The sequence below is a fragment of the Oncorhynchus nerka genome, linkage group LG15 (assembly GCF_034236695.1).
Source record: "Oncorhynchus nerka isolate Pitt River linkage group LG15, Oner_Uvic_2.0, whole genome shotgun sequence".
In the NCBI taxonomy this organism is placed as follows: domain Eukaryota; kingdom Metazoa; phylum Chordata; class Actinopteri; order Salmoniformes; family Salmonidae; genus Oncorhynchus; species Oncorhynchus nerka.
The window spans coordinates 63,702,414-63,729,324 of record NC_088410.1 but is presented as its reverse complement, the minus strand read 5'-3'; the positions used below and the strand labels follow the sequence as shown (position 1 = coordinate 63,729,324).

The following is a 26,911-nucleotide window of genomic DNA, read 5'->3' as shown; positions in this document are numbered from 1 at the left end:
TGTGACAAAACTGCATATATTAGTGGCCTTTTGTTGTCGCCAGCACAAGGTGCACCTGTGGAATGATCATGCTGTTTAATCAGCTTCTTGATATGCCACATCTGTCAGGTGGATGGATTATCTTGGAAAGGAGAAATGGTCACTAACAGGGATGTAAACAAATTTGTGCCCTAAATATAGGGAAACATGCTTAAGGAAAATGACTGGGATCTTTTATTTCAGCTGATGAAACATGGGACCAACACTTTGCGTTTATATTTTTGTTCAGTATAGTTGTTTAAGGGAATTTGATTCCTATATGTTTATCAACCAATTCAATTAAAACACTGCCCATTTCTAAGGATTTGTAAGATACTTATTTGCATAAAATAGACAGAGACCAGTCTCAAAATCAATCAATAGCGTTTATTCTCGAGAGTACTGATCATGGTACAATTTACAACAGGTTATAAACTAAAAATGACATCATGGGTTTTAAACTGTCCATCCTCCACTCCGATACAATGGCAGTATAGTTCACAAGCCTTCCCACATCGTCCACCACCTGTTAAATAATTTACAACTAGCCAAAGGTCTCTCCTCTCCCTGTGTAGAGATAAGATGTCCCGTAAGGAACACAGCATTCTAGCCAGTCTGATGACAACTCCATTCGTTTCTAACAAGGAACAGACAGTCCTTCTAGACAAACTACACACATTACATTCAGTATTATGATTATAATAAGATTCATACATCCATACAGTAACATAGTAGTATTCTGTTTAGTCATAGTTCTGATTGAAATGTATACATAATTTAGTTATTATTCATAAAAATCCCTTAACAATAGTTTACTTGCTCATGTTTCATGAGCTGACAGGACTGTTTTGCTAGCACAGACTGGAATATGTTTCGGGACTCATCCGATGGCATTGAGGAGTACACCACATCAGTCACTGGCTTCATCAATAAGTACATCGATGACGTTGTCTCCATAGTTACTATACGTAAATACCCCAATCAGAAGCCATGGATTGCAGGCAGCATCCGCACTGAGCTAAAGGGTAGAGCTGCTGCTTTCATGGAGTGGGACTCTAACCTGGACTCTTATAAGAAATCCTGTATTACCTTCAGACGAACCATCAAACAGGCAAAGCGAAAATACAGGACTAAGAGTGAATCCTACTACACTGTCTCCAACGCGCGTGGGATGTGGCAGGGCTTGCAAACTATTACGGACTACAATAGCAAGCCCAGCAGCAAGCTGCCCAGTGACACAAGCCTACCAGATGAGGTAAATGACTTCCATGCACGCTTCGAGGCAAGCAACACTGACACATGCATGAGAGCACCAGCTGTTCCGTACGACTGTGTGATCACGCTCGCCGTAGCCAATGTGAGTAAGACCTTTAAAGAGGTCAACATTCACAAAGTTGCAGGGCCAGAAGGATTACCAGGACGTGTACTCCAAGCATGCGCTGACCAACTGAAAAGTGTGTTCACTGCATTTTCAACCTGTCCTTGGCTGAGTCTGTAATACCTACATGTTTCAAGCAGACCACCATAGTCCCTGTGCCCAAGAACAGCAAGGTAACCAATCTCTATTGCCCTCAACACTGCCATTTCCCACCTGGACAAAAATAACACCTACGTGAGAATGCTGTTCATTGACTACAGCTCAGCCTTCAACACCATAGTGCCCTCAAAGCTCATCACTAAGCTAAGGACCCTGGGACTACACACCTCCTTCTGCAACTGGATCCTGGACTTCCTGATGGGCCGCCCCCAGATGGCAAGGGTAGGAAACAACACATCTGCCATGTTGATCCTCAGCACAGGGGCCCCTCAGTGGTGAGTGCTTAGTCCCCTCCTGTACTCGCTGTTCACCCATGACTGAGTGGCCAAGCACAACTCCAACGCCATCATAAGTTTGCCAACGACACAACGATGAGACAGCCTATAGGGAGGAGGTCAGAGACCTGGCAGTGTGGTGCCAGAACAACGACCTCTCCCTCAAAGTGATCAAGAGAAAGGAGATAATAGTGGACTACAGGAAAAGGAGGGCCAAGCACGCCCCCATCCGACTGGGCTGTAGTGGAACAGGTTGAGAGCTTCAAGTTCCTTGGTGTCCACATCAACAAACTAGTAATAAATAAATAAATAAAAATAGTATGGTCCAAACACACCAGGACAGTTGTGAAGAGGGCCTGACAAGGCCTATCTCCCCCCCCCCCCAGGAGACTGAAAAGATTTGTCATGGGTCCTCAGATCCTTAAAAGGTTCTACAGTTGCACCACCGAGAGCATCTTGATGGGTTGCAGCAAAGCCTGATGTGGCAGCTGCTCAGCATCCAACCGCAAGACATTACAGAGGGGAGTGCATACCAGGCGGTGTCAGAGGCAAGCCCTAAACATTGTCAAAGACGCCAACTATCCTAGTCATAGACTGTTCTCTCGGCTACCGCACGGCAAGCGGTACCGGAGCACCAAGTCTAGGTCCAAAATGCTTCTTAACAGCTTCTACTCCCAAGCCATAAGACTGCTGAACAACTAATCAAATGGCTACCCAGACTATTCGCTGCTGCTACTCACTGTTTATTATCTATGCATAGTCACTTTACCTCTACCAAAATGTACATATTACCTCAATTACCTCGACAAAACTACCACATTATTATTGTTATTTTATTGTTGCTCTTTTCATTTTTACTTTAGTTTACTTAGTAACTATTTTTCTTAACTCTTATTTTTCTTAAAAACTGCATTGTTGGTTAAGGGCTTGGAAGTAAGCATTTCATGGTAAGGTCTACACCTGTTGTATTCAGGAGCATGTGACAAATACTATTTTATTTTATCTGAAGTTTCAAACCTTGAGTTGACTGTAGATGAGAGTGCACTACTGACACCTGCTGGACACAGTAGGAACAAGTGATGCCTGATGTGAACCTGCTGTGAACAAGAATGTTCACAGCAGCTTTCTTCACAGGCTTTGCTCTTTCGGCGTTCTTGCTGGCTGTCTCCAGCGCCACCAGTTTACCAATTATTCTCTACTGCATCTCTTTCAACACACATACATACACATAATACAGTCATGGCCAAAAGTTTTGAGAATGACAAATATTAATTTTCTCAAAGTCTGCTGAGTCAGTTTGTATGATGGCAATTTGCATATACTCCAGAATGTTATGAAGAGTGATCAGATGAATTGCAATTAATTGCAAAGTCCCTCTTTGCCATGCAAAGGAACTGAATCCCCCAAAAACATTTCCACTGCATTTCAGCCCTGCCACAAAAGGACCAGCTGACTTCATGTCAGTGATTCTCTCGTTAACACAGGTGTGAGTGTTGACAAGGACAAGGCTGGAGATCACTCTATCATGCTGATTGAGTTTGAATAACAGACTGGAAGCTTCAAAAGGAGGGTGGTGCTTGGAATCATTGTTCTTCCTCTGTCATCCATGGTTACCTGCAAGGAAACATGTGCCATCATCATTGCTTTGCACAAAAAGGGCTTCACATGCAAGGATATTGCTGCCAGTAAGATTGCGCTTAAATCAACCATTTATTGGATCATCAAGAACTTCAAGGAGAGCGGTTCAATTGTTGTGAAGAAGGCTTCAGGGCGCCCAAGAAAGTCCAGCAAGTGCCAGGATCTAATAAAGTTGATTCAGCTGCGGGATCGGGGCACCACCAGTACAGAGCTTGCTCAGGAATGGCAGCAGGTAGGTGTGAATGCATGTGCACCCACAGTGAGGCGAAGACTTTTGGAGGATGGCCTGGTGTCAAGAAGGGCAGCAAAGAAGCCACTTCTCTCCAGGAAAAACATCAGGGACAGACTGATATTCTGCAAAAGGTACAGGGATTGGACTGCTGAGGACTGGGGTAAAGTCATTTTCTCTGATGAACCTGATTTCCGATTGTTTGGGGCATCCGGAAAAAAGCTTGTTCGGAGAAGACAAGGTGAACGCTACCATCAGTAATGTGTCACGTCAACAGTAAAGCACCCTGAGACCATTCATGTGTGGGATTGCTTCTCAGCCAAGGGAGTGGGCTCACTCACAATTTTGCCTAAGAACACAGCCATGTATAAAGAATGGCACCAACACATCCTCCGAGAGCAACTTATCCCAACCGTCCAGGAACAGTTTGGTGACAAACAATGCCTTTTCCAGCATGATGGAGCACCTTGCCATAAGGCAAAAGTGATAACTAAGTGGCTCTGAGAACAAAACATCGATATTTTGGGTCCATGGCCAGGAAACTCCCCATTGAGAACTTGTGGTCAATCCTCAAGAGGCGGGTGGACAAACAAAAACCCACAAATTCTGACAAACTCCAAGCATTGATTATGCAAGAATAGGCTGCAATCAGTCAGGATGTGGCCCAGAAGTTAATTGACAGCATGCCAGGGTGGATTGCAGAGGTCTTGAAATAGAAGTGTCAACACTGCAAATATTGACGCTTTTGCATCAACTTCATGTAATTGTCAATAAAAGCCTTTGACACTTAGGAAATGCTTATAATTATACTTTAGTATTCCATAGCAACATCTGACAAAAATATTTAAAGACACTGAGGCAGCAGACTGTGAAAATGAATATTTGTCATTCATTTTGGCCACGACTGTACACACACACACAGACTGGGCTCACAGATTATACTTATCAATAGTGATAAATATAACACTTAATAAACTACTTCAATATCAATAAAATATGTTAAGTGTTTCCTGTACTGTTTGTGATCTCTATGACTTATCAACAGCTGAGGGGGGTTGAGGATTTTCCTCATGACCTAATGGAAATTACAGTATGTCGTTACGCAAACAGTGAGCACATTCAGTTACAACACTATTGCCGTGTTTGTTGTTTACCAATAACAGAGCTGCTACAACAGATCATGTAGACAGGAAAAACTCCTAGCCTTGTTAATTACAGATGATGTTTGACCTTGACCGAGACTCCAGAACCAGCCCCAGGCCCATAGTGCTCAAGTTGTTCTCAGCAACACTCTCAAAGTATTTTTGCCCAAGCAAAAATGCACAATTAGTGATGCATAAGCATGGGCAATATGTTCCCAGTCTTTTTAACTTTCAGCGTTTGGTCAAATGGATATTACCTTATAAGGCGATGATGACATTTTACCTTGATTGAATCTATGACTTCAGAAACTTGACACGTATCCAGCAAGAAGAAACAGGGTTGATGAGTCCATTTTAGACAAACCACCGCTTCATATACATACACAATGAAGACAGACATTGAACTGTATCTAAATGTAGATATGGTACCTGTGGTGCAATTCTTCCACTTTGAGAAGAGTCCTCCTCCTGCTCCACACAGGGGTGCAGAGATGTTGAGAAGTATCCACATGCCTCTGCTAGTTCTGTGGAAACAAACACACACTGGAGACAGAAAGTCATTTGCTGGTTCACTTCTGACAATCTAACAACACACAAATCATGTGTCACGACTTCTCCCGAAGTCTGCTCCTCTCCTTGTTCGGGCGTCACCGGCTTTCTAGCCATCGCCTCTTCATATTTCCATTTGTCTTGTCTGGTTTTCATACACACCTGGTTTTCATTTCCCCAATCAGTCTATTTGTATTTAAACCCTCTGTTTCTCATCATGTTTTGTGTGTAATTGTTTTCATGTCATACAATGTTCTTTTGCGCTTTACTTTATTTGTACCGTGTTTTTGAGCGCGTTTGTTTTGTTGTGCTCCCGTTTTGGAACTTTAATAAAGTGCGCTTTATTTATCATACTCTGCTCTCCTGCACCTGACTCCGCCTTTATACACACCTTGACATCATGTGAAATCGTAGAACTATTGTGGATATTACTTTGAGCACACATTGTCTCTCGAAGGGTGTCTCAGGGAGAGTTGGGATATGCAAAAAGCACATTTCCAATGCACTGCATATAATACCCACTTGTGTGAAATAATATGAATATAAGCACCCACTAAATTATTATTATTACAGGTAGATTTGATAGGGCATGTAGGGATGGGGTTAGTTCTTGTTTGTCTTGTATAATGACATGTGGAAAGGTTAGGTCTTGGTTGTCCAGTGTATTATACTGAGGTACCTTGTGGCCCTCCTTCCTCATCCCCTCCATGGCCTGGCTCAGATGGTTAAAGATGTCCTTCCTCACCCTCTGACGACCTAGAGCCACACACACACACACACACACACACACACACACACACACACACACACACACACACACACACACACACACACACACACACACACACACACACACACACACACACACAAACGAAAGGGACTGATTAAGGGTACGAGTAACTCTCATTACACTACTCATAAATACATATTGTTTTACTGTCACATAGGTGCAGTGAAAGGTGTTGTTATACAGGGTCAGCAATGGTAATACGGTACCCCTGGAGCTAATTAGGGTTAAGTGCCTTGCTCAAGGGCACATTGGCAGATTTTCACAAACAGTCTCTATCTTGGTTAGCATCATATCTCTCAACACCAGGAGACAGTGATTATGTGGATCTCTGTGTTTCTCTGTGTGCTCTTTCCTTCATATCACTGCAGGTGAGTCCTACAGTAGCTACAGAATATTGTGATATTACATGCATTTTCAACTGTTACTCAGCACAAGTAAAAGCATCAGAGAAATGTATCCCAAAATATCTTGCATGTGTTGAGACATACAAAATTAGCAGAATATCTTGCAGATCAGTACATCTGAAATTATAAGAGGGATGCTGGTTGCTTTTATAAGTCTGTATTTATCAATACATTTATCAACAGTCAGTCAATACAGATGGATGTCTTGTTTTGTATGGTTTACCCAAAATGTTTTATAGCATAGATCTGTATTGCCTGAAATAAAAACCTTTGATAACTCTCAGACCTGTCAATTCATGTTCCAAAGTTAAAGAAAATATATTTTGGTATTTGTTTCATTAGTCCACTGTTCATACAGTAAAATGCTTTGCAAGTCAACAATCAAGCTTTCAAGATATAGAACTTTGAAAAACAGAAAGTGTCACAGTATGATGCCTTTTGCAAAAATGTTACAGTAAGAGTTTGTAAACTGGCCATCAATACAAAATCATCTGTAGATACAGTAACTGCCCGGGTCTTATATTTCATGGTGTAGTGTGAATGGAGAAATGTAATCCTGCATTGATGTAAAGAACATTAGAAAAGGATAATATTGCTCTGTGTTTCAGCAGGCTGTACTCTATCAGACACAATTAGGGCTGTGATGGTCATGAAATTTTGTTAGACAGTGACTGTCAAGCATATACTGTCGTCTCACGGTAATTGACCGGTAATTAACATAAACACAGCCTCTACTGGCTTCCACACATGACGCAGACCTTAGGGAAATCTACATTTTAAAAAGTTGTCACGTTCTGACCATAGTTCCTTTGTTTTGTCTTTTGTTTTAGTATGGTCAGGGCGTGAGTTGGGTGGGTTGTCTATGTTAGTTTGTCTATGATTTTCTATTTCTGTGTTTGGCCTGGTATGGTTCTCAATCAGAGGCAGCTGTCAATCATTGTCCCTGATTGAGAACCATATTTAGGTAGCCTGTTTTCCATTGTGTTTTGTGGGTGGTTGTTTCCTGTTTATTGTTTTTGTTTCACCTTTCAGGACTGTTTGTTTGTCTGTCTAGTGTTGCATATTTCATTCAATAATATGAACACTTACCACACTGCACCTTGGTCCTCCTCTCCTTCCCCAGACAACAAGCATTACAAAAGTCTAATAAATCCATGTAATATAGTCTACATGTTCACAATAAATCCATATTTTACTTTAGACAGGTCTGAAGAAACATGATATAAAGAAAATGTAGTTTATTTCAGAAGAACAGAATAGCATACTCTGAGTTGTCCTTATGTTAGGTCCTGATATGGCAATGCCATATGGCTGTGTGCTACACTAGTTAATTTGGCAGACAAGATTTGCTTAGAATTCCATGGCATTATTTTATATTTTATAGTATGAAGAATAAAATTGAACAAAGTTGAATAAAATAGAAAGGATATTTTCTCTAAAAGATATGAGGGAGTGTGCACATTCGGCTATTCTATGTTGAGCGGTTAACAATGAACAATTACACACAAAGACATGATGGGAAACAGAGGACTAAATACATGTAGCTTGATTGGGGAATGAAAACCAGGTGTGCATGGAACAAGACAAAACAAATGGACATGTAAAAAATAGAGTGGCGATGGCTAGAAAGCCAATTGCCGCCCGAACAAGGTTACTTACTTCGGCAGAAGTCGTGACACAGGTATTTTTTATTTTACTAGGCAAGTCAGTTAAGAACAAATTCTTATTTTCAATGGCAGCCTAGTTAACTGTCTGTTCAGGGGCAGAACGACAGATTTGTACCTTGTCAGCTCAGGTATTTGAACTTGCAACCTTTTGGTTACTAGTCCAACTCTCTAACCACTAGGCTACCCTGCCAGCTATACTCTAGTTGTAAAGAGAAGCAATGTGCTTAATATTAGGAAAGTTGATAAATAAATATAGTTAGCCTAGCCAATAGAATAGAGGCCATCACTAAGTTTTCTTGTGCAAATTTCATAGCCTGTAGAAATGTTGTGCAACATGAGCTCATGGGCCCTCATGAAGTGTTTGATTAGATTTTTGATTACACTTGCATTGACGTCAGAGTGATTAGAGGGACAATAGAGTGCTGAGTACCAGGCAGTTAGCAAGTTTGGTAGGCTACTAATGACCATCAGCAGCATCAGAGCTTGCCTTCATGATTCGTGACCGCCGGTGTGGCAGTAATACAGTCACCGCAACAGCCTAGGCACAATCCACTACTATTCACTACAATCAGATTCAATTAATTGAATTCCAACTTGGTCATATTTTGCTCTGTGTCTCTGTAGGCTGTACTCTCGTAGAATGTCGTTTGAAGGAGATCCACGTCTTCTCAGGCCTGTCTGTTCTCCTGCCCTGCTCCTGACCTCCAAGCTAAACCTCAAAGCCTCACATGGAACTTCCAAAAACAAAACAGTGAGTGTTGGATACCATTAACCCAGAGTGATCTCTACAGGTACAGAGTGGATATGTTAAATATTGTGGGAACCTCTCTCTCCACCTCTCACACATCATTAAGGAGGATCATGGGGTGTAAAGGTGTACAATCAAGGATAGTGAAGACAGGAACACATACTGTACATCAGACTCTTTGTAAAAGGTAAGAGATGCATCTGAGGCTTAGACAGCTGTGTATAGAAAATATGACAGGAAGCAACAGTATAAGGCAAACATCTGTACAAACAATTCATGGTTTGTTCCATTAAATATATAAACTATTTCAGATGACTACAGTATATGGCATTGGTAATACTGAAGGCTAGCAGTAATAATACTGTTAGTAATGGGTAGTCTTAAGTGTTCATGGTAGCAGTTGTGGAGAACCATCATCTAAAATTGATGAAGTAAATAAAACACATGCCCTGTTCCTATTCTGAACTTCAGGCTAAACCTCCCAGAATCACATGGACTAAATTCAGAGATGGACAGAGACCTGAAATTATATCAACCCAGAGTGATCTCTACAAAGGCAGAGTAAATATGTTTACTGAGAACTCTCCTGGGAACCACTCTCTCCTCCTTTCACATCTAACGAGTGAGGATGAGGGGTGGTACAGGTGCCAAATCAGTACTGTAGAAATCAAAGAAATCCAACTCTATGATAAAGGTAAGAACTCCCACTCCCGAAAAATGAGCCCCAAGATTTAATCTTCAGCTACATAGTATTGACACGGACCTAATGATCCACTTTTCTATTAGTCAGAGCAAACCAAAACACCCACCACCACCAATAACTCAACCCACAACTAGAACATCCCAACTAACAACTTCCTCTAAAAGTCAGTGTAAATCATTAAAGTGTCTTATATTGCTAACGACTGTTGCTGGTTAAAACCATACTTGTGTGACGATGTGTGAACAAAAAGCTAGATCGATATGCAAGTGATCACAGACTCTCTTTTTAGCGTGGACTGGAAGAGTCACCAAGTCCTGTAGGGACAGACACTTGGGGTACTTCAGAGAAAGCTCAATCATTTACATTGTACTGGCTGATCTACCAGTCATTCCCATCATGGCTGGAGTTGCTCTGTACAGATACAGGATAAATAATGGTTACTTGTCCACAATTGCAACCACATAGATAAGCAATGAGTTTAGTTGGGGGAAAGTGACAGGACTCATTGTGTGTATTAAACTCACTGTTATTTTATCCCTACGAAAGAAAAACAGAGGAGAAAAGTAGCTGGAGCAAAACAGGGGGAAAGAATAACGATAAAAGGTAAATCAATTATTTAGAAGCTCTATCTTCTAGGGGTGTCAAGCACATTCCATGGAGGGCCTAGTGTCTTCTGGATTTTGGTTTCTCCTTTCAACTACTTACCAATCAGTCTCACCTTAATTCCTCAATCAAGTACAAGGGAGGAACCAAAACCCACAGATACTCGGCCCTCCGTGGAATGAGTTTGACACGTGCTCTCATTGAGAGTATGGGGATATTAAGATCTGATGAAGGAATACATCCCATTTATCATTGTGTTATTTATGTGAGGATGGTCAATTAGACAAAGTTACTGTTTGTTTCTCATTGTATCTCTCCTCTATAGGATGATCCCTCTGCAATGTATTCCACGGTTGCAGACAGAAACACTGGTTGAGGTGACAAGACAACCACACCACTCATTACACCAGTAAGATAATGTTTGTGTGCATGTGTTTGTCTTTAAGACTGTTATTGATTAAATCATGTCAAATTCAGTGGGAAAATGAATGTCTCATCTCAATCATTGTGCTACTTGTGTGCTAATGGATGTTGCATCTGTATCATGTGTGTATTACGTGTCTCATTGTATTTCTACTCTTCTTCCCTCTTTAGGATGATGATCCCAATGCAATGTTTCTGTGTGAACCGCAGCATACATACAACCAAGAGGAGACAACAACACTCTACAGTGTGTGTGTGTGTGTGTGTGTGTGTGTGTGTGTGTGTGTGTGTGTGTGTGTGTGTGTGTGTGTGTGTGTGTGTGTGTGTGTGTGTGTGTGTGTGTGTGTGTGTGTGTGTGTGTGTGTGTGTGTGTGTGTGTGTATAAATACACTGCGTGTACAAAATTAAGAACAGCCTCAATTTGTCGGGGCATGGACTTTACAAAGTGTCGAAAGCATTCCACAGAAAAGATGGCCCGTGTTGACTCCAATGCTTCCCACAGTTGTGTCAAGTTGGATGTCCTTTGGGTGGTGGACCATTCTTGATACACACAGGAAACTGTTGAGCGTGAAAAACCCAGCAGCGTTGCAGTTCTTGACACACTCAAACCGATGCGCCTGGCACCTACTACCATACCTTGTTCAAAATCACTTAAATCTTTTGTCTGGCCCATTCACCCTCTGAATGGCACACATTGACAATCCATGTCTCAAGGCTTAAAAATCCTTCTTTAACCTGTCTCCTCCCCTTCATCTACATTAATTGATGTGGATTTAACAAGCAACATCAATAAGGGTAGCTTTCACCTGGTCAGTCTATGCTATGGAAAGAGCACTCAGGGTATTTATAGTGTAAATTAGCACGAATCTACATCCCTAGATGCTGCAGTGCCTGTGTCTCTGAATGTATCTTGTGTTTCGTATTGTCACTTTATATAGGATGATCCCTCAGTGATATACTGCACCATCGTCCACATGACAGGAAAAGGGAAGGCAGCAGTGAGTCTGGAGAACAGTGGAGAATTTGTGTTTATTTAACCTTATTTTAACTAGGCAAGTCAATTAAGAACAAATTCTTATTTACAATGACGGCCAGAGTATGCCAGCATTAAGATGGGCAGATCCTCCTAGAGCCATTATACAGTATGTGTGGTTATTGTTACCATGTATTACTTACCTGTAAATATGTTTCACTCTTCACATTCAAATCTTGATCTTACAACGCATTTAAAATACCATATGATAGAATTCAAATTTGATACAAATTACATTATGTATTTTGTCTTTTACTTTTCTTCTATAATACCATAAATTAAATGCATTCTGTAAATATGGATGATATATTACTTTTCTAAATGAAATTAATATCATTACTTTTATTAACAGTGTAAAGAATAGGAAAATCTATGGCAATAAGGCAATAAAGTTTGAACAAAAAGTACGCTCTTCTCTTCATTTTGATAAGTTGTGGTGTTTTATGTACATACATTGGCAATGTTTAGAATCATAGTTCTGCTAAATTCATGCTTAGTCTCTAATGGTGGTATGTGGAGTTATATTGCAATGTGTAACGTCTGCTTCCAACTCACACTCTCAAACACATAGATCCCCTGAACGCAGCTCACGCTCCAGATCCCAATCACCTGAATTCTGATCACCTGTTCACACACCTGTATGTCATTATCACACACTATTTAGTTCAGTTCTTTGCACCCCATCATTGTGAGGTTTTGTTTTGTTACACGGTCTAGTCAGAGCTCTGGTAAGTTGTGTATTAGTCCTCCCGGTTATTGTAGTTTTTGCCCATCCTCACTAACGACACCTTTTTGCCTATTCCCTGCCTGTACTTTTGCCTATCAGATTTCCTGTCGTCAACCCCTTACCTGATCTCCCGGACTATGTTATTAGCCTTTTCTCTGCCTGTACTGTTACCTTTTTGGAGTCCCTGTGTATGCCTCCTCCCATGATCATTTGCTAATAAACAACTGCTGCGCCCTGCGCTGGAAACCAGCACTCTGTCTCCCATCGTATTGATTACACAATGATAGAAATTCTCTTCAACCAGTATGCCTTTGTTGATTTTGGGGAATTATGCAATACCTGCCTAATTTTTGTTAATATACTCTACGTAGGGTCTATACTTGTTATCTAAAGTGGCTGAGCAGTTTTCCATTTATGAAATGACAGATTGGTGGATTGATGGTCATTTTGTCATGGATAAGATTATCATGGTCAAATGAACTATGATTCCATTAAAAAACGGACATTTTGAGAAGAGCTGACTATAAGGAGAGGAGAATGACTAGTTCGAGAAAAAGGAGAAGCAGAGAGGTATGTACCCGGATGTGGGGTGAGAGTCAGGACATACCATTCACACTCTACTTTTACTTCCCATGTCACATAGGTCCACATATTGTCAGTCTACACTCACAGGGAAGAGGAGCGCCAAACTCAGTCCTTCTCTCAACACACACACACACACACAGAACATACCGTTTCTGTCTTTCAACATCAGGAGACCGTCATCATCATGTGGATCTCTGTGTTTCTGATCAGCTCGACCCTTCACATTACTGCAGGAAATGAAGGTGAGTCCTACTGTCTTAACCTGTATGTGGTCATGGAGACCTCACTGTTACTGAAAAAAAATGTGGGAAAAAATACTAATGCGTTTAGTATACAAAGTGTACACAATCGCATAAAGTGTTGCTTGTTGCTCTTACTCTGGGGAGATTGTTTATCAAGTCCCCCTTCTGCACTTCTTTTTCTGGTTCATAAACAATATTTATGGCATATATATTATTTTACTTGTGGTCAAATAAACCTCTGATTTACTTTGGATAAAAGTGTCTGCTAAATGGCATGTGTGGATTCTGTTGCAGATCTCTCAAATAATTGCTCATAGTTTCAGACTTCATTTTAGAAAGCACTGCCCATAATGGACTGTACTGTGTACATGCAGAATTGTAATAATACTCATAGTAATAAGAATGATGTTGCTCTGTGTTTCAACAGGCTGTACTCTGTCAGGCACTAACCATCCACTGCAGGAGATCACTGCATTCACAGGCCAGTCTGTTCTCCTGCCCTGCTCCTGTACTGTACATCAGTTTGATACTCCCAGACTCACCTGGACTAAATTCACCCTAGGTCAGGAGCCTGTGATATTAACCCAGAGTGATCTCTACATAGACAGAGTGGAGCTGTTAAATAGAAAACACCCTGGGAACCTCTCTGTCCTCCTCTCACACCTCACTCAGGATGATCAGGGAGATTACAGATGTACAATCAAGGATAGTGACAACTGGGACATAGAGAGGGACATCAGACTCTATGTTAAAGGTAAAATATTCATCTCAGGCTTAGACAGCTGTATATAGAAAGTATAACAGTAGAAGGCAAACATCTGTACAAAACCATTCATGGTTTGGTCCATCAAATATATAAGATATTTCAGATTACTACAGTATATGGCATTGATAATACTGAAGGCTAGCAGTAATACTGTTAGTAATGGGTAGTCTTAAGTGTTCATGTTAGCAGTTGTAGAGAGCTACCATCATCTAGAATTGATCAAGTAGGTTTCCCTCAACAAATTGCTCTGTTTTGTTGTGGAAAATTACATAATTAGTCATGCTATCCTGTGTTTTACTGCTTAAAGAATAGTCTCTTGTTATATGTTAGTGTTTTTTCTAACCTGATACAAACTTGTCTTGGTGTGACTTAGTCATAAGACTGGTCTTACAGCTAAGTGACATTTGGGTGCCACCGCAGCATGTGAAATCCTGTGGGTTTACTATCTATAGAAAGTCACATGTATGGTACCTTGCAGAAAGGAGTAAAATATAGTGTTTGTTGTTGTGAATGCAGTTAGATGTATGAGCACAAGGTTGATAGCCAGAGGGCTATCTTAAGTTTACACAGACATCAAATTACCTTTTACACACAATCTGCTGACTGCCACATATACAGAAAGGGGTTGTATGTTTTTCTCTATAAAAGCATTGAACCAGCAGTGTTGAACCAGCACTGTTCGTTGAGCTTTTCAACTATGCACTGTTTAGTGGATAGTTGATTCTCCATTTTTGCAAATCTTATAATAAAGTGTTGTTTGAAAGAATCTGCAGTCTCTCTTCCCTTTGATTAGATATTCCACGACAGTTTCAACAGGCTGCACTTTGTCAGGTGTCCAATCAAGGATAGAGAAGACAGGAACACATACAGGGACATCAGAAGAGAAGAGACTTAGAGTCTCAGGCTTAGATGGATGTGTATAGAAAGTATGACAGGAAGCAACAGTATACGGCAAACATCTGTACAAACAAACAATAAGTACAGTCCATAGAAATATATCAGCTTTTTCAGATGACTATTTGTGTACAAGAAGAATAGCAGCAATACTGTTAGTAATGGGTAGTCTTATGCGTTCATGGTAGAAGTTGTAGAGAACTACCATCATCTAAAATGAAAAAAAGTAAGTATAACACATTTCTACGTGTTTTAACAGGCTGCAGTTTGTCAGACTCTAACCAACTGGAGATAGTTCGATCCCCGGGCCAGTCTGTGCTCCTGCCCTGCTCCTGCAATGAACTCCAGGCTAAACCTCACAAACTGACATGGACTAAACTCCCCGCTATACCATTAACCAAGCGTGATCTCTACAGAGACAGAGTGGCAATGTTTAATACTGAGAGCTCTCCAGGGAACCTCTCTGTCCTTCTCTCATTCATCACTAAGGAGGATCAGGGGTGGTACAGGTGTAGAATCAACAACCAAGACACTAGAGACATACATATCACTGTTGAAGGTAAGAGATCTGATAATGATCCATTTTATGAGTGTTGTCTGCACACTGAAAAACAAGCACTGCATTCACCATTTAAGTTGACTTGTTCATGCTCATATAAGATGTGCATAACAAAAAAAGTCTGTAAGGGGATAAAGACCTTGCCAGAGACTACAAAAGCACCACCAACAACTGCTTCTGATGGTCAGTTTATGTCCAATTAATATCATGAAATTATACTCCACAGGCAGAATATTTCAAGGAAATTATTCAAATGTCTCAAAATTACACACATCTGCGACTGGTTTCTATTAAATTATCATTACATTTTGTCTGACAGGTTCGAATTGAAGACATTTGAACAAAAAACTACATCCGCATACAACCTGACCACAGTATTCTGTTTTGCACCGAGCAAAGCTCCCTGTTATACTGTAGACTGACTAAACATGTCCATATCCTGTAGGAACAGACACAGTGAGGACGTCAGGAGAAGCTCCATCTGCATCCTCTCTGCAAAACAATACAATCCAATACGTCTTAATGGCTGTCCTACCAGTCATACTGATCATCGCTGGAATGGCTTTGTACATATACAAGAGAAACAAAAGTATTTATCCACAATTGCAACCACTAAAAAAAGCAATGTGGAATGTGGGAATGGTTCATTTTGTGTATTAAACTCTGTTTTTTTATCCCAGGAAAGAAAACCACAGGGAATAATAGTAGAGGGAGCAAAACAGGAGGAGAGAATAATGACGAGGTTAATGAATCATTTAGAAGCTCTAAAACAGTGAGAGTGATGGGGAATGAAGATAGAAAGAATACATCCCACTTATCATTGTGTTATATGGTTAAGGGTTCAAAGTTACTGTACGTGTGCCTTATTTTCTGTCTCCTAGGATGATCCTACTGCAATGTATTCCATGGTTGCGGACAGAAACACTGGTTTAAGCATCAACACAACACCACGTAGTGCACTAGTAAGAGAATGTTTGTGTTTGTTTTTAAGACTGTTCCTCGATTAAATCATGTCAAATTCAGTGGGAAAATGAAGGTCTCAAAAAAGATGACATCTCAATCCCTGTGCTATTTGTGTGCTAATGAACGTTGCAACTACATTATACAGTATGTGTCTCATTGTATCTTCCCTCTCTAGGATGATCCCAATGCAATGCATGCTACGGTTCAACACAGAAACGCCAACCAAGAGGATACAACTACACCACTCAGTGCTCCAGTAAGAGAAAGTTTAGTGTGTGTGTGTGTGGTAGTATAAGCGTTATAAATCATGTAAAATAGTGTGAATTTGTGCATCCCCAGATGTTAGCAGCATTGCCTGTGTCTCTGAATGTATCTTGTGTTTCTTATCGTCCCTTTATATAGGATGATCCCTCAGTGATATACTGCACCATCGTCCACATGACAGGAAAAGGGAAGGCAGCAGTGAGTCTGGAGAACAGTGGAGAAATAGAGTACGCCAGTATCAAGACAGGCAGATCCTCCTAGAGGCACTATACAAGGCTCACAGCCTTATAATATAGAGAGATCTCTAACAGTATTGTGCCCAGTATCATGAGGCTTTATCTGGCGCACTTAACTATAAATATATTTCACTCTCCAATAACACATGTTTAGTGGTTAACTGGGCACAGGAAATCAGGGGCGGGTTTACCTATGCTAACATATGGAATTGTTTTAAGATGGTGATACTATCGTTTAGCTACTTTTTTTTTTGTGAAGCAGAGACATGCAAAGTGCCTTGAATGGCTCGTGATTTACCTAGTTCCCTTTTTATATTGCTGTTTTGTAATAGAGACGGATGACTTCAGCCATTTAAAAAAAAAAGGGAGATGTGGTTTGATGTGTACATCTTTCGCAATCACTATTGCAAGAGGTTTCATTGGTGGCTATTCAAACTGATATATCACCCATTTTAACATATGAATCTTATCTTTCTGCCAAATAGCTGGTACACCTTGAAGAATTCATAATCCTTGAAGTTGACAACAAAAATGTAAAATGTTTGTATTTTTAAGCCTAAGTTTGTTACAGCCAACTATCTTCGTAAAAACAACCTATTGTCGAAACCAGTCAGTTAGCTACTTCCTCTTTGGTCTAATGGACAAATCACAAATTGTTGTATTCCTGAACAAGAAAAGCACTCTAGCAATGTCATCAACTGAAGCAAATGCTTTTAAAGTGCACAACTAACAGGGAATGTCATGTTAAAGTGTGTATGTTTCTGTACAGACAGTATCTCCATTTGACAAAGTCAGATTTTCCAATTACTTACTTCAGCACACTCCCACAGACCACAAACAGATGGCCATCTACAGTATCTTTTGCAATATACAAATATACAGATATTTCAGGGTATTTTTTAAAGCTAGTGACTTTTCCTTTTAAAGATGATAATATTAACATGCTGATGTAGTAGACGCTTTTATCCAAAGCGACTAACACGAAGTAAACATATTTAGTAGCCTATATGTAGCCCATGGGCAAGTGGCTAACCTTGTGGATGTTGCTAACCCTATGCTGATAAACTTCACAAAACAAGTGTGAATTAACTGTTTTTGCCTTTCTATTAAACATTGTGTGGAATCTTTATTATTGGGTTATTATCAATAGCTACTAAGTTTACCATGTTACGAAGTACAAGAAATACAACAGGAAATGGCAAGTTGTAACTCTAAATCCAACAGGGGATTATTGGTGAAGACCCACCAGAACAGACACAAGTCAAACACATTGAGGTGATTTGACCAATAAAATGACAAGGAAAGGGTAGAACATTGAGAAGAGATTAGGATTAAACAGCTGGAGAAGAAGGGCGTTTGGTGGTAATAATGTGTTCCAGGCATTTGTTCTTGCTGAGCGTGGTGTGTGCTCCCAGCTGCTGGAGATACGTAGGTCTCCAATGCCATGCAGTAGGTACGCCAGTCCTTGCCCATGGCCAAAAAACCTACAGAGCAGAGCAATTATAGTAAAGTATTGCACTTCTAACCAATAAAGAACATCGTTGCAAAGTTTGAGACAAAAGACATTTTTAAGATCTGTAGTGTCATATCAAATCAAATTGTATTTGTCACCTGCGCCGAATCCACAGGTGTAGACTTTACAGTTAAATGCTTACTTTACAAGCCCTTTACCAACAATGCAGTTTTAAGAAGAAAAAAAAGTAAGAGATAGCATAACAAATAATTAGACAACATAGTAAAAAGCCATTGCTGGGCTATATAAAGGGGATGCCAGTACATAGTCAATGTGTCAATGTGCACGGGCACCGGTGTGGAGGTAATTGAGGTAATTATGTACAAGTAGGTAGAGGTATTAAAGTGGCTATGCATAGATAATAACAGAGAGTAGCAGCAGCGGGGGGGCAGTCTATGACTAGGGTGGCTGGAGTCTTTGACAATATTTAGGTCCTTCCTCTAACACTGCCTGGTATGGAGGTCCTGGATGGCAGGAAGATTGGCCCCGGTAATGTACTGGGCTGTACGCACTACCCTCTGTAGTGCCTTGCGGTCGGAGGCCGAGCAGTTGCCATACCAGGCAGTGATGCAACCCGTCAGGATGCTCTCGATGGTGCAGCTGTAAAACCTTTTGAGGATCTGAGGACCCATGCCAAATCAATTCAATCTCCAGAGGGGGAATATATTTTGTCGTGCCCTCTTCACGACTGTCTTGGTGTGCTTGGACCATTAGTTTGTTGGTGATGTGGACGCCAAGGAACTTGAAGCTCCCAACCTGCTCCACTACAGCCCCGTCGATGAGAATGGGGGCGTGCTCAGTCCTAGTTTTCCTGTAGTCCACAATCATCTAATTTGTCTTGATCACGTTGAGGGAGAGGTTGTTGTCCTTGCACCACACGGTCAGGACTCTGACCTCCTCCCTATAGGCTGTCTCATCGTTGTCGGTGATCAGGCCTACCACTGTTGTGTCATCAGCAAACCTAATGATGGTGTTGGATTCGTGCCTGACAGTGCAGTCATGAAAGAACAGGGAGTACAGGAGGGGACTGAGCATGCACCCCTGAGGGGCCCCCGTGTTGAGGATCAGCGTGGCGGATGTGTTGTTATCTACCCTTACCACTTGGATTGCGGCCCGTCAGGAAATCCAGGATCCAGTTGCAGAGGGAGGTATTTAGCCCCAGGATCCTTAGCTTAGTGATTAGCTTTGAGGGCACTATGGTGTTGAACGCTGAGCTGTAGTTAATGAATAGCATTCTCACATAGCCGTTCCTTTTGTCCAGGTGGAGATTGCATCATGTGTGGATCTATCGGTGCGGTATGCAAATTGAAGTGAGTCTAGGGTTTTTGGGATAATGGTGTTGATGTGAGCCATGACCAGCCTTTCAAAGAATTTCATGGCTACAGACCTGAGTGCTACGGATCGGTAGTCATTTAGGCAGGTTACCTTAGTGTTCTTGGGCACAGGGACTATGGTGGTCTGCTTGAAACATGTTTGTATTACAGACTCAGACAGGGAGAGGTTTAACATGTCAGTGAAGACACTTGCCAGTTGGTCAGCGCATGCTCAGAGTACACATCCTGATAATCCGTCTGGCCCACCGGCCTTGTGAATGTTGACCTGTTTCAAGGTCTTACTCACATCGGCTGCGCAGAGCCTGATCACACAGTCGTCCGGGAACAGCTGATGATCTCATGCATGTTTCAGTGTTACTTGCTTCGAAGTGAGCATAGAAGTTATTTATCCCGTCTGGTAGGCTCGTGTCACTGGGCAGCTCTGGGCTGTGCTTCCCTTTGTAGTCTGTAATAGTTTGCAAGGCCTGCCACGTCTGACGAGCGTCGGAGCCGATGTAGTACGATTCGACCTTAGTCCTGTATTGACGCTTTGCCTGTTTGATGATTCGTCGGAGGGCATAGCGGGATTTCTTATAAGCTTCCGGGTTACAGTCCTGCTCCTTCAAATGGGCAGCTCTACCCTTTTGCTCAGTGCGAATGTTGCCTGTAATCCATGGCTTCTGGTTTGGGTATGCACGTACAGTCACTGTGGGGACGATGTCCTCGTTGCACTTGTTGATGAAACCAGTGACCGATGTGGTGTATTCCTCAAAGCCATCGGAAGAACCCCGGAACATATTCCAGTCTGTGCTAGCAAAACAGTCCCGTAGTTTAGCGTCTGCTTCATCTGACCACTTTTTTTATAGATCGAGTCACTGGTGCTTCCTGTTTTAATTTGAGCTTGTAAGCAGGAATCAGGAGGATAGAGTTATGGTCAGATTTGCCAAATGGTGGGTGAGGGAGAGACTTGTACACTTCTCTGTGTGTTGAGTAAAAATGGTCTAGATTTTCTTCCCCCTCTGGTTGCACATTTAACATTCTGATTGAAATTAGGTCAAACTGATTTAAGTTTCCCTGCATTAAAGTTACCGACCGCTAGGAGCGCACTTCTGGATTAGTGTTTTCCTGTTTTCTTATGGCGGACAGTGCCAGCATCTGTCTGTGGTGGTTTGGAGACAGCATCGGAAAATACAGATGAAAACTGTCTAGGTAGATAGTGTGGTCTACAGCTTATCATGAGATACTCTACCTCAGGTGAGCAAAACTTTGAGACTTCCTTAGATATCGTGCACCAGCTGTTGTTTACATAAATGCATAGGCCCCCACCCCATGTCTTACCAGAGGCTGCTGTTCTGTCCTGCCGAAAGAGTGCTTAACCCGCCAGCTGTATGTTCTTAATGTCGTCGTTCAGCCACGACTCTGTGAAACATAAGATATTATAGTTTTTAATGTCCCATTGGTAGGATATAAGTGCTTTCAGTTCGTCCCATTTATTTTCCAGCGATTGAACATTAGCTAGCAGAACAGAAGGCAAGGGCAGGTTAGCCCCTCTTATCCTGATCCTCACAAGGCATCCTGATCTCTTTCTGCGAAACCTGCGTTTCCTTTTCCAGCGAATCACGGGGATCTGGGCCTGGTCGGGTGTCCGTAGTATATCCCTCGCGTCCGACTCATTGAAGAACTCCTCATCCAATTTGAGGTGAGTAATCCCAGTTCTGATGTCCAGAAGCTCCTTTCGGTCATAAGAGACATTAGCAGCAACATTATGTACAAAATAAGTTACGAACAACGTGAAAAGACAAACAAAATAGCATGGTTGGTTAAGAGCCGATAAGACGACAGCCCTACCCTTCGGCCATCTTCCTCAACACAGCAATCAATTAATAGGGTCAAAATAGGCTCTAGGTAAGTGAAATATTTTTATTAAAAATACATTCCAAGTTGTTTCAGAACTTTGATTGGTACATTTACCTGAGGATTGGCTGGTAGAGGAAGGAACTAGAGGGAGAAGAAGTCACATTAGTTCTATTGAGGCTTGCATTATTTAACTTTATTCCCTTTTACTTTATTTGAAAACAATTTAGCAGATTGAAGCTTTATATAGGTTTGTTTGTTAGGGTCAGTGTCCATAATGAGACAGGGATACTAACGATAACACCCAGTATCCCAGGCACCTCCTTCTGAGAGAACAGACACTGCTGCATAGCCCCCGTGAGTCCTGGCCACATGGTTCTCCCCACTGTCTGACAACTGGGACACAGAGAGACAGATAGAGAGAGAGAGAGAGACAGAGGGAGCGAGGTAGATAGAGAGACCTCCCCCCAATATGGATGTGAAGTTTTTCTTGATTCGTCAGGGATCCTTGTATGTTTGTGTTTTTGTATTTGACAATACATTTAGCCTATCCATGCTCCCCTTCAACACTCATTCTAATGTTATAACTCTTAACTGCCTTTTCAAATTATCCCCCACACTTTCTTTTCACTCCAAAAACACTCATCTGCTCAGACCCGTATGCTTGCACTCCCATCCCTAGTGTCTGCATTTTTGTTTGCCACTTGGCCTTAAATTGTACCAATTTGTTTTTCTCAGTCGCCCATGCCATTTCAATATTTCAATAATAAATCATTTGATTTTTCCATTGTGTCAATGATGGCAGATTGATTGATATCCAAGTTTTTAGTATACATTTTTTCAAGATCAGTGATGAGAAGAGAATCGTCCAACCCACCGGGTATCTCACTACACCACCATATTCCATGTCTTGAAATATGCAGACAGATGGATTAAAAGTAAGTTTACATTGTAATACTGCTGACAACAAACTTTATAGCTCTGCCCACAACTTCCAGACTTTATAGCATTCCCAGAAAGCATGGATTATTGAGTCATTTTGAGTTTTACACATGAAACATGCCTGCCTGTTGTGCTATATAATTTGTAAAATTGTGTCTCTTGTATAATACATTCTATACATTAGTTTATACTGGATGAAGTACATTGTGTTAACTGTAATATCGTTAGTTTTGCTCTAACTTTCCCTTCATCTTGTGCCAACATCAATTATTTGTAAATCTTGGTTTCAATAGTTTATATTTTTTCCTAAGAGACTGTCAGTTTGAAATACTCTCTGCATGGTTTTGTATATCTTCCCTATCATATGAACATCCTTTTTGACTCAGATAAGATTCCCTCAAGGTTGCTCTGATGTCCAAAATAATTCAAATCAAAATTATGTGATATGTAACTTTTAAGTTTCATGTATTTGAAACTATCTACATTGGTCAGTCCAAAATCACTTTTTAATTCTGTTGCGGAAATACATGTACAGTGGGGCAAAAAAGTATTTAGTCAGCCACCAATTGTGCAAGTTCTCCCACTTAAAAAGATGAGAGAGGCCTGTAATTTTCATCATAGGTACACTTCAACTATGACAGACAAAATGAGGAAAAAATCCAGAAAATCACATTGTAGGATTTTTCATGAATTTATTTGCAAATTATGGTGGAAAATAAGTATTTGGTCACCTACAAACAAGCAAGATTGTCTCAATATCCACTGACAGCTGATCGCAGGCGTGCTTGCAGGCATTATGAGCTATGTGAGCTGGGCAATTAACTTTCAGAATGCGATTGTTGGCACTGCTCAATAACTGGTAAACCGAGAGGTGTTTTCCAATTTCCACAGTAGCGTCACGAAGAATGCACCGATATTGCTAGCACCTTTAGCTAGCGTGGCCTTGTGCATTTCTGTGGATGCATGCTGAGTTCGGTCAATCTCCCCTCCATGGCCAATTGAGAATTCCCGACGCATAAAGTACAGAAAGCATTCGTTGAGTCACTGACGGGTTTAACCCATGTATTTTTTGCTTCACATTGTTTGCTGTAGCTGCACAGTCTTTTTTTGCAGGTTTATCCATATTTCCTTGATATGCCAAACCGACTGAACAATAACAGAAATTACTTTGCAGGAATTGGCGCGTTCATGCTATACTGTGATTGGATGAATATACGGGACAAGGGAGGTCCCCTATGGGTCAACTCAATTTATCCCAATATCAGGGACATCCCGGCTATTAAGGGACAGTTGGCGACCCTAGAGGAGCACCCTTCTTAAACAAACATTCATCTGTGCTGCTTGGTCATTTTGTCATTAAGGCAGCATGGTGCATCGTCTAGAAACATCTCTTTTCCATCAAATATATTTTCACATTTTCTAACTAGTTTTCATTTGAAAGGCAGATAAAGCGTTTATCTAAAGCAACCACTTCTGCATGGAAAAACACAGAATCCTACTTATTTCTACAAGTGCTTAATTAGTCTACTCACTTTTGTTTTGAGCTGACTTCACCTTCAGACAGAGCAGGGCACCTGGCTCACGCTCAAATAGAATGCAGTCATTGCAAAACACGCTAACATGGGCAGCCGGGCGAGATTAATCAAACCCCCTCACTGATTGAGATAGGTGTGTGTCCACCCCAACGTGCTGCATGTCATGATGACACTCACCTGCCTTGAACAATGAGAAGAGTTGAAATAGACAAAATGGTGGCGTACACATTGTTGGGATCCTTCTTGTCCAGCGTTTGCAGGAGTAGTATTCAGGGGATTGGGAAGGCGGACGGAAAAGGAAGTGAGACAGTGGATGGTGGTTGGATGAGTGAACGTGTTTGAAATGGAAAAGCGTTGCGGTAGATATTGATAAAGAAGAATATCAAGACGAAGCAGTGGCTTTATAAGTGTGATGCACTGTTGAACTCCACATCCCGAGGGGTTCGTGCTGATTGTAGGTAGATTGTGGCAGCCGGTTAAATGAGCAAGATGTAGGTCAGGAGATGTGCAGTATTATCATGAGACGTATACTTGGAATATGGAGGAGGAATGGAGGCAGAGGAGAGTGAGAGAGAGTGATGAAGATGGTGAGCTCCAGTCAGTTAAAAATGGTGGAAAAAAAGAGTGATGGTTTGTTAAAAGAAAAATGGTAGAAAGTGTTAGCAGAGTGAGATTGAGACAGGACGAGAAATGGAAGTGAATGAGGGCTTAGTATCAGAGGTGGTAGGTGTGGTGAAGTTCTCGGAGCCCGAGGCTTGCACCGAGTGTCAGGATAAAGAAGAATCTTTGACAGTGGGAGTGGAAAAAGTGGACCCTTGCCTTTTGGCTGATCCATGTTGGTTTCAGGGTGGGTGAAATCAGAGTTGGGTGCTGTGGAATCGGTGAGGGTAACCAAAAGTGGTCTTGTGATAATTGTGTTTCTGCTGGTCAGAGGGAGCAGTTCGCTCCGCGTTAAACGAATGGCGGCAAGAAATTGTTTTGCTCTCAAGAAAAGGCTGCCATTGAAAGGAGTGATTACTGGGGTGCAGTAAATGTGAAAGTTTACCAACTGAAGGGGAAGATTCCCGGTATTTGTGATGCTTGTCGTTTGGTGTGACGCAGACTGGGTGGTGTGAGTGGTGAAACAGAAGAGACGTTGTCTGTTGTTGAGTCTTTGCCTGACAAATTGACGTTAGGATACATAAGTTATCCTGTACGAGCTTTTGTGCCGAATACATTACGATGTTACAGGTGTCGAGCTTATGGGCATGTGGCAGCAGTGTGTAGAAGGGCAGTTCAAAGGTGTGAGAAGTGTGCCGAAGGGCATGAGACAAAGGAACGTGTAGCATTGGGAAAAGTAGTGATACAGTATGTGTTAATTGTAGGGGTGCCCATGGGGCTGGGGATCAAACATGTCCTGTGCGAGAGAGGCAGGTTGAGGTTTCCAGGGTTAGAGTAGTGCAGAAGTTTTCATATGCTGAGGCAGTGAAGGAAGTAGAGGAAGATGAGTCAAGGGGGAGGGATCCTGAGAGGAGTGGTGTGAGTAGTATATCTGTACCTGTACAGTACATAGTCCAACAAGTGATATGTTTCAGTAAGATTGGATTTTTTTGCATTTATAGCAATGGTTATCAACTGTACTGCAGGGACGGAACGTACGTCACAGATAATTGAGGTTGTTGTGGCAGCTGCAGAGAGGCATTTGGGTGTACGAGACTTGACGTCAGAAGAGTTACAGGGTGTGTTAAGTGGTGGTGTCCCATCCTTTCAGGCTGTTTGCCTGAAGTAGGACTAAATAGATTTAAATAGTGGAGTAGGGTGGTGTTTTAAAAATATAGATATGTTTTAGTGAGTTTAGTTTTAGGGTATTGGTAGGGTATTTGTTTATTCATTCTTTCAAGCAAAGTATAAGGGAGTTATTGAACTCCAGTCTAGTAGGTGGCGGTAAATGCAACATTTATTGGATGTCAACCACTGTTAAACTTCATCAAATAAGTACACATTGTTGGATTACTTCATGGAGCAAAACATTTCTTAAATGTAATAACGGAGCATTTTCTACATTCAAATGAACCCCCTGCAACTAGACTTGGAAGTTTAGAAGACATGTTGTCTTCCAAGTCGGTTTTTGAGAAAGTATCACCAAGTAAAGGTTGGTTGAACATTTGTGCTATGCTTAACATTACATTTGAGTCATTTGGCAGACGCTTTTATCGAGAACGACTTACAGTTTTGCATTCAGACTTGCATTCATCTTAAGATGGGAGGAACCACAAATCACAGTCATAGTAAGTAGCCCTCCAGACGCAGAGACCCTCCAGATACGGAGGGGAGCTGGGGGTGCAGGCGGCCCTCTCACCCCAGCCCCTGGAGTACAGGTTTCTGGAGGAGGAAAACACCCTACTCAGCAAAGTCATAGATAGTAATGGGGAAAAAAGTAAAGTGCCGAGTGTTAATTCACGAAAGGCTCACCCAGCTGGATCAGTAAAATGGTCTGATTAGGCGATAATATGTTTAATAGCATGCCCGGTCTAGTAAATAAGCAGCAGCCACAAGATGTTTAAAGTCATCTTCCCTTTGAATTTTAAGATTAAATGTGACAAGTTATATAATTACCCAAGCTCTGCTGGTACCTAAAAGGTTATATCAGCTTTCAGTTTAAGCTTTTTAAGCTATGAAGCACAGGGAAAGACTCTCTTCACGCCACTTCGATACCAAAGTGACTTTTTCGTACCAGGTTAAGAGAATTGACGCAGAAGGTTAGGCAAATTAATGCAGCA

General features: G+C 41.4%; 1 protein-coding gene and 1 long non-coding RNA gene across 4 annotated transcripts; one reads left to right on the top strand and one right to left on the bottom strand.

The window, feature by feature from the left end:
- Positions 1–13,111: 13,111 nt before the first annotated feature.
- Positions 13,112–18,124, top strand: LOC115143105 (uncharacterized). 2 transcript variants are annotated; one of them, XM_029683191.2, is made up of 8 exons: positions 13,112–13,313; positions 13,741–13,875; positions 15,233–15,532; positions 15,978–16,121; positions 16,213–16,274; positions 16,414–16,494; positions 16,671–16,751; positions 16,898–18,124. In XM_029683191.2, the coding sequence occupies exons 1-8, from the start codon at positions 13,256–13,258 to the stop codon at positions 17,018–17,020; spliced, it is 984 nt and encodes a 327-aa protein (XP_029539051.1). In that variant the 5' UTR covers positions 13,112–13,255; the 3' UTR covers positions 17,021–18,124. The 2 variants fall into 2 exon arrangements, with proteins under 2 accessions (XP_029539051.1, XP_029539050.1); XM_029683190.2 differs by having other exon boundaries at positions 13,741–14,067.
- LOC135560230 (uncharacterized) lies at positions 17,750–26,495 on the bottom strand. Of its 2 annotated transcripts, XR_010458815.1 has the most exons (4): positions 21,793–26,495; positions 21,389–21,553; positions 21,160–21,240; positions 17,750–18,479 (listed from the first exon to the last, which is right to left on the bottom strand). It is a non-coding gene; the product is annotated as an uncharacterized LOC135560230 (long non-coding RNA). The 2 variants fall into 2 exon arrangements; XR_010458814.1 differs by having other exon boundaries at positions 21,389–26,495.
- Between the last annotated feature and the right edge of the window lie 416 nt (positions 26,496–26,911).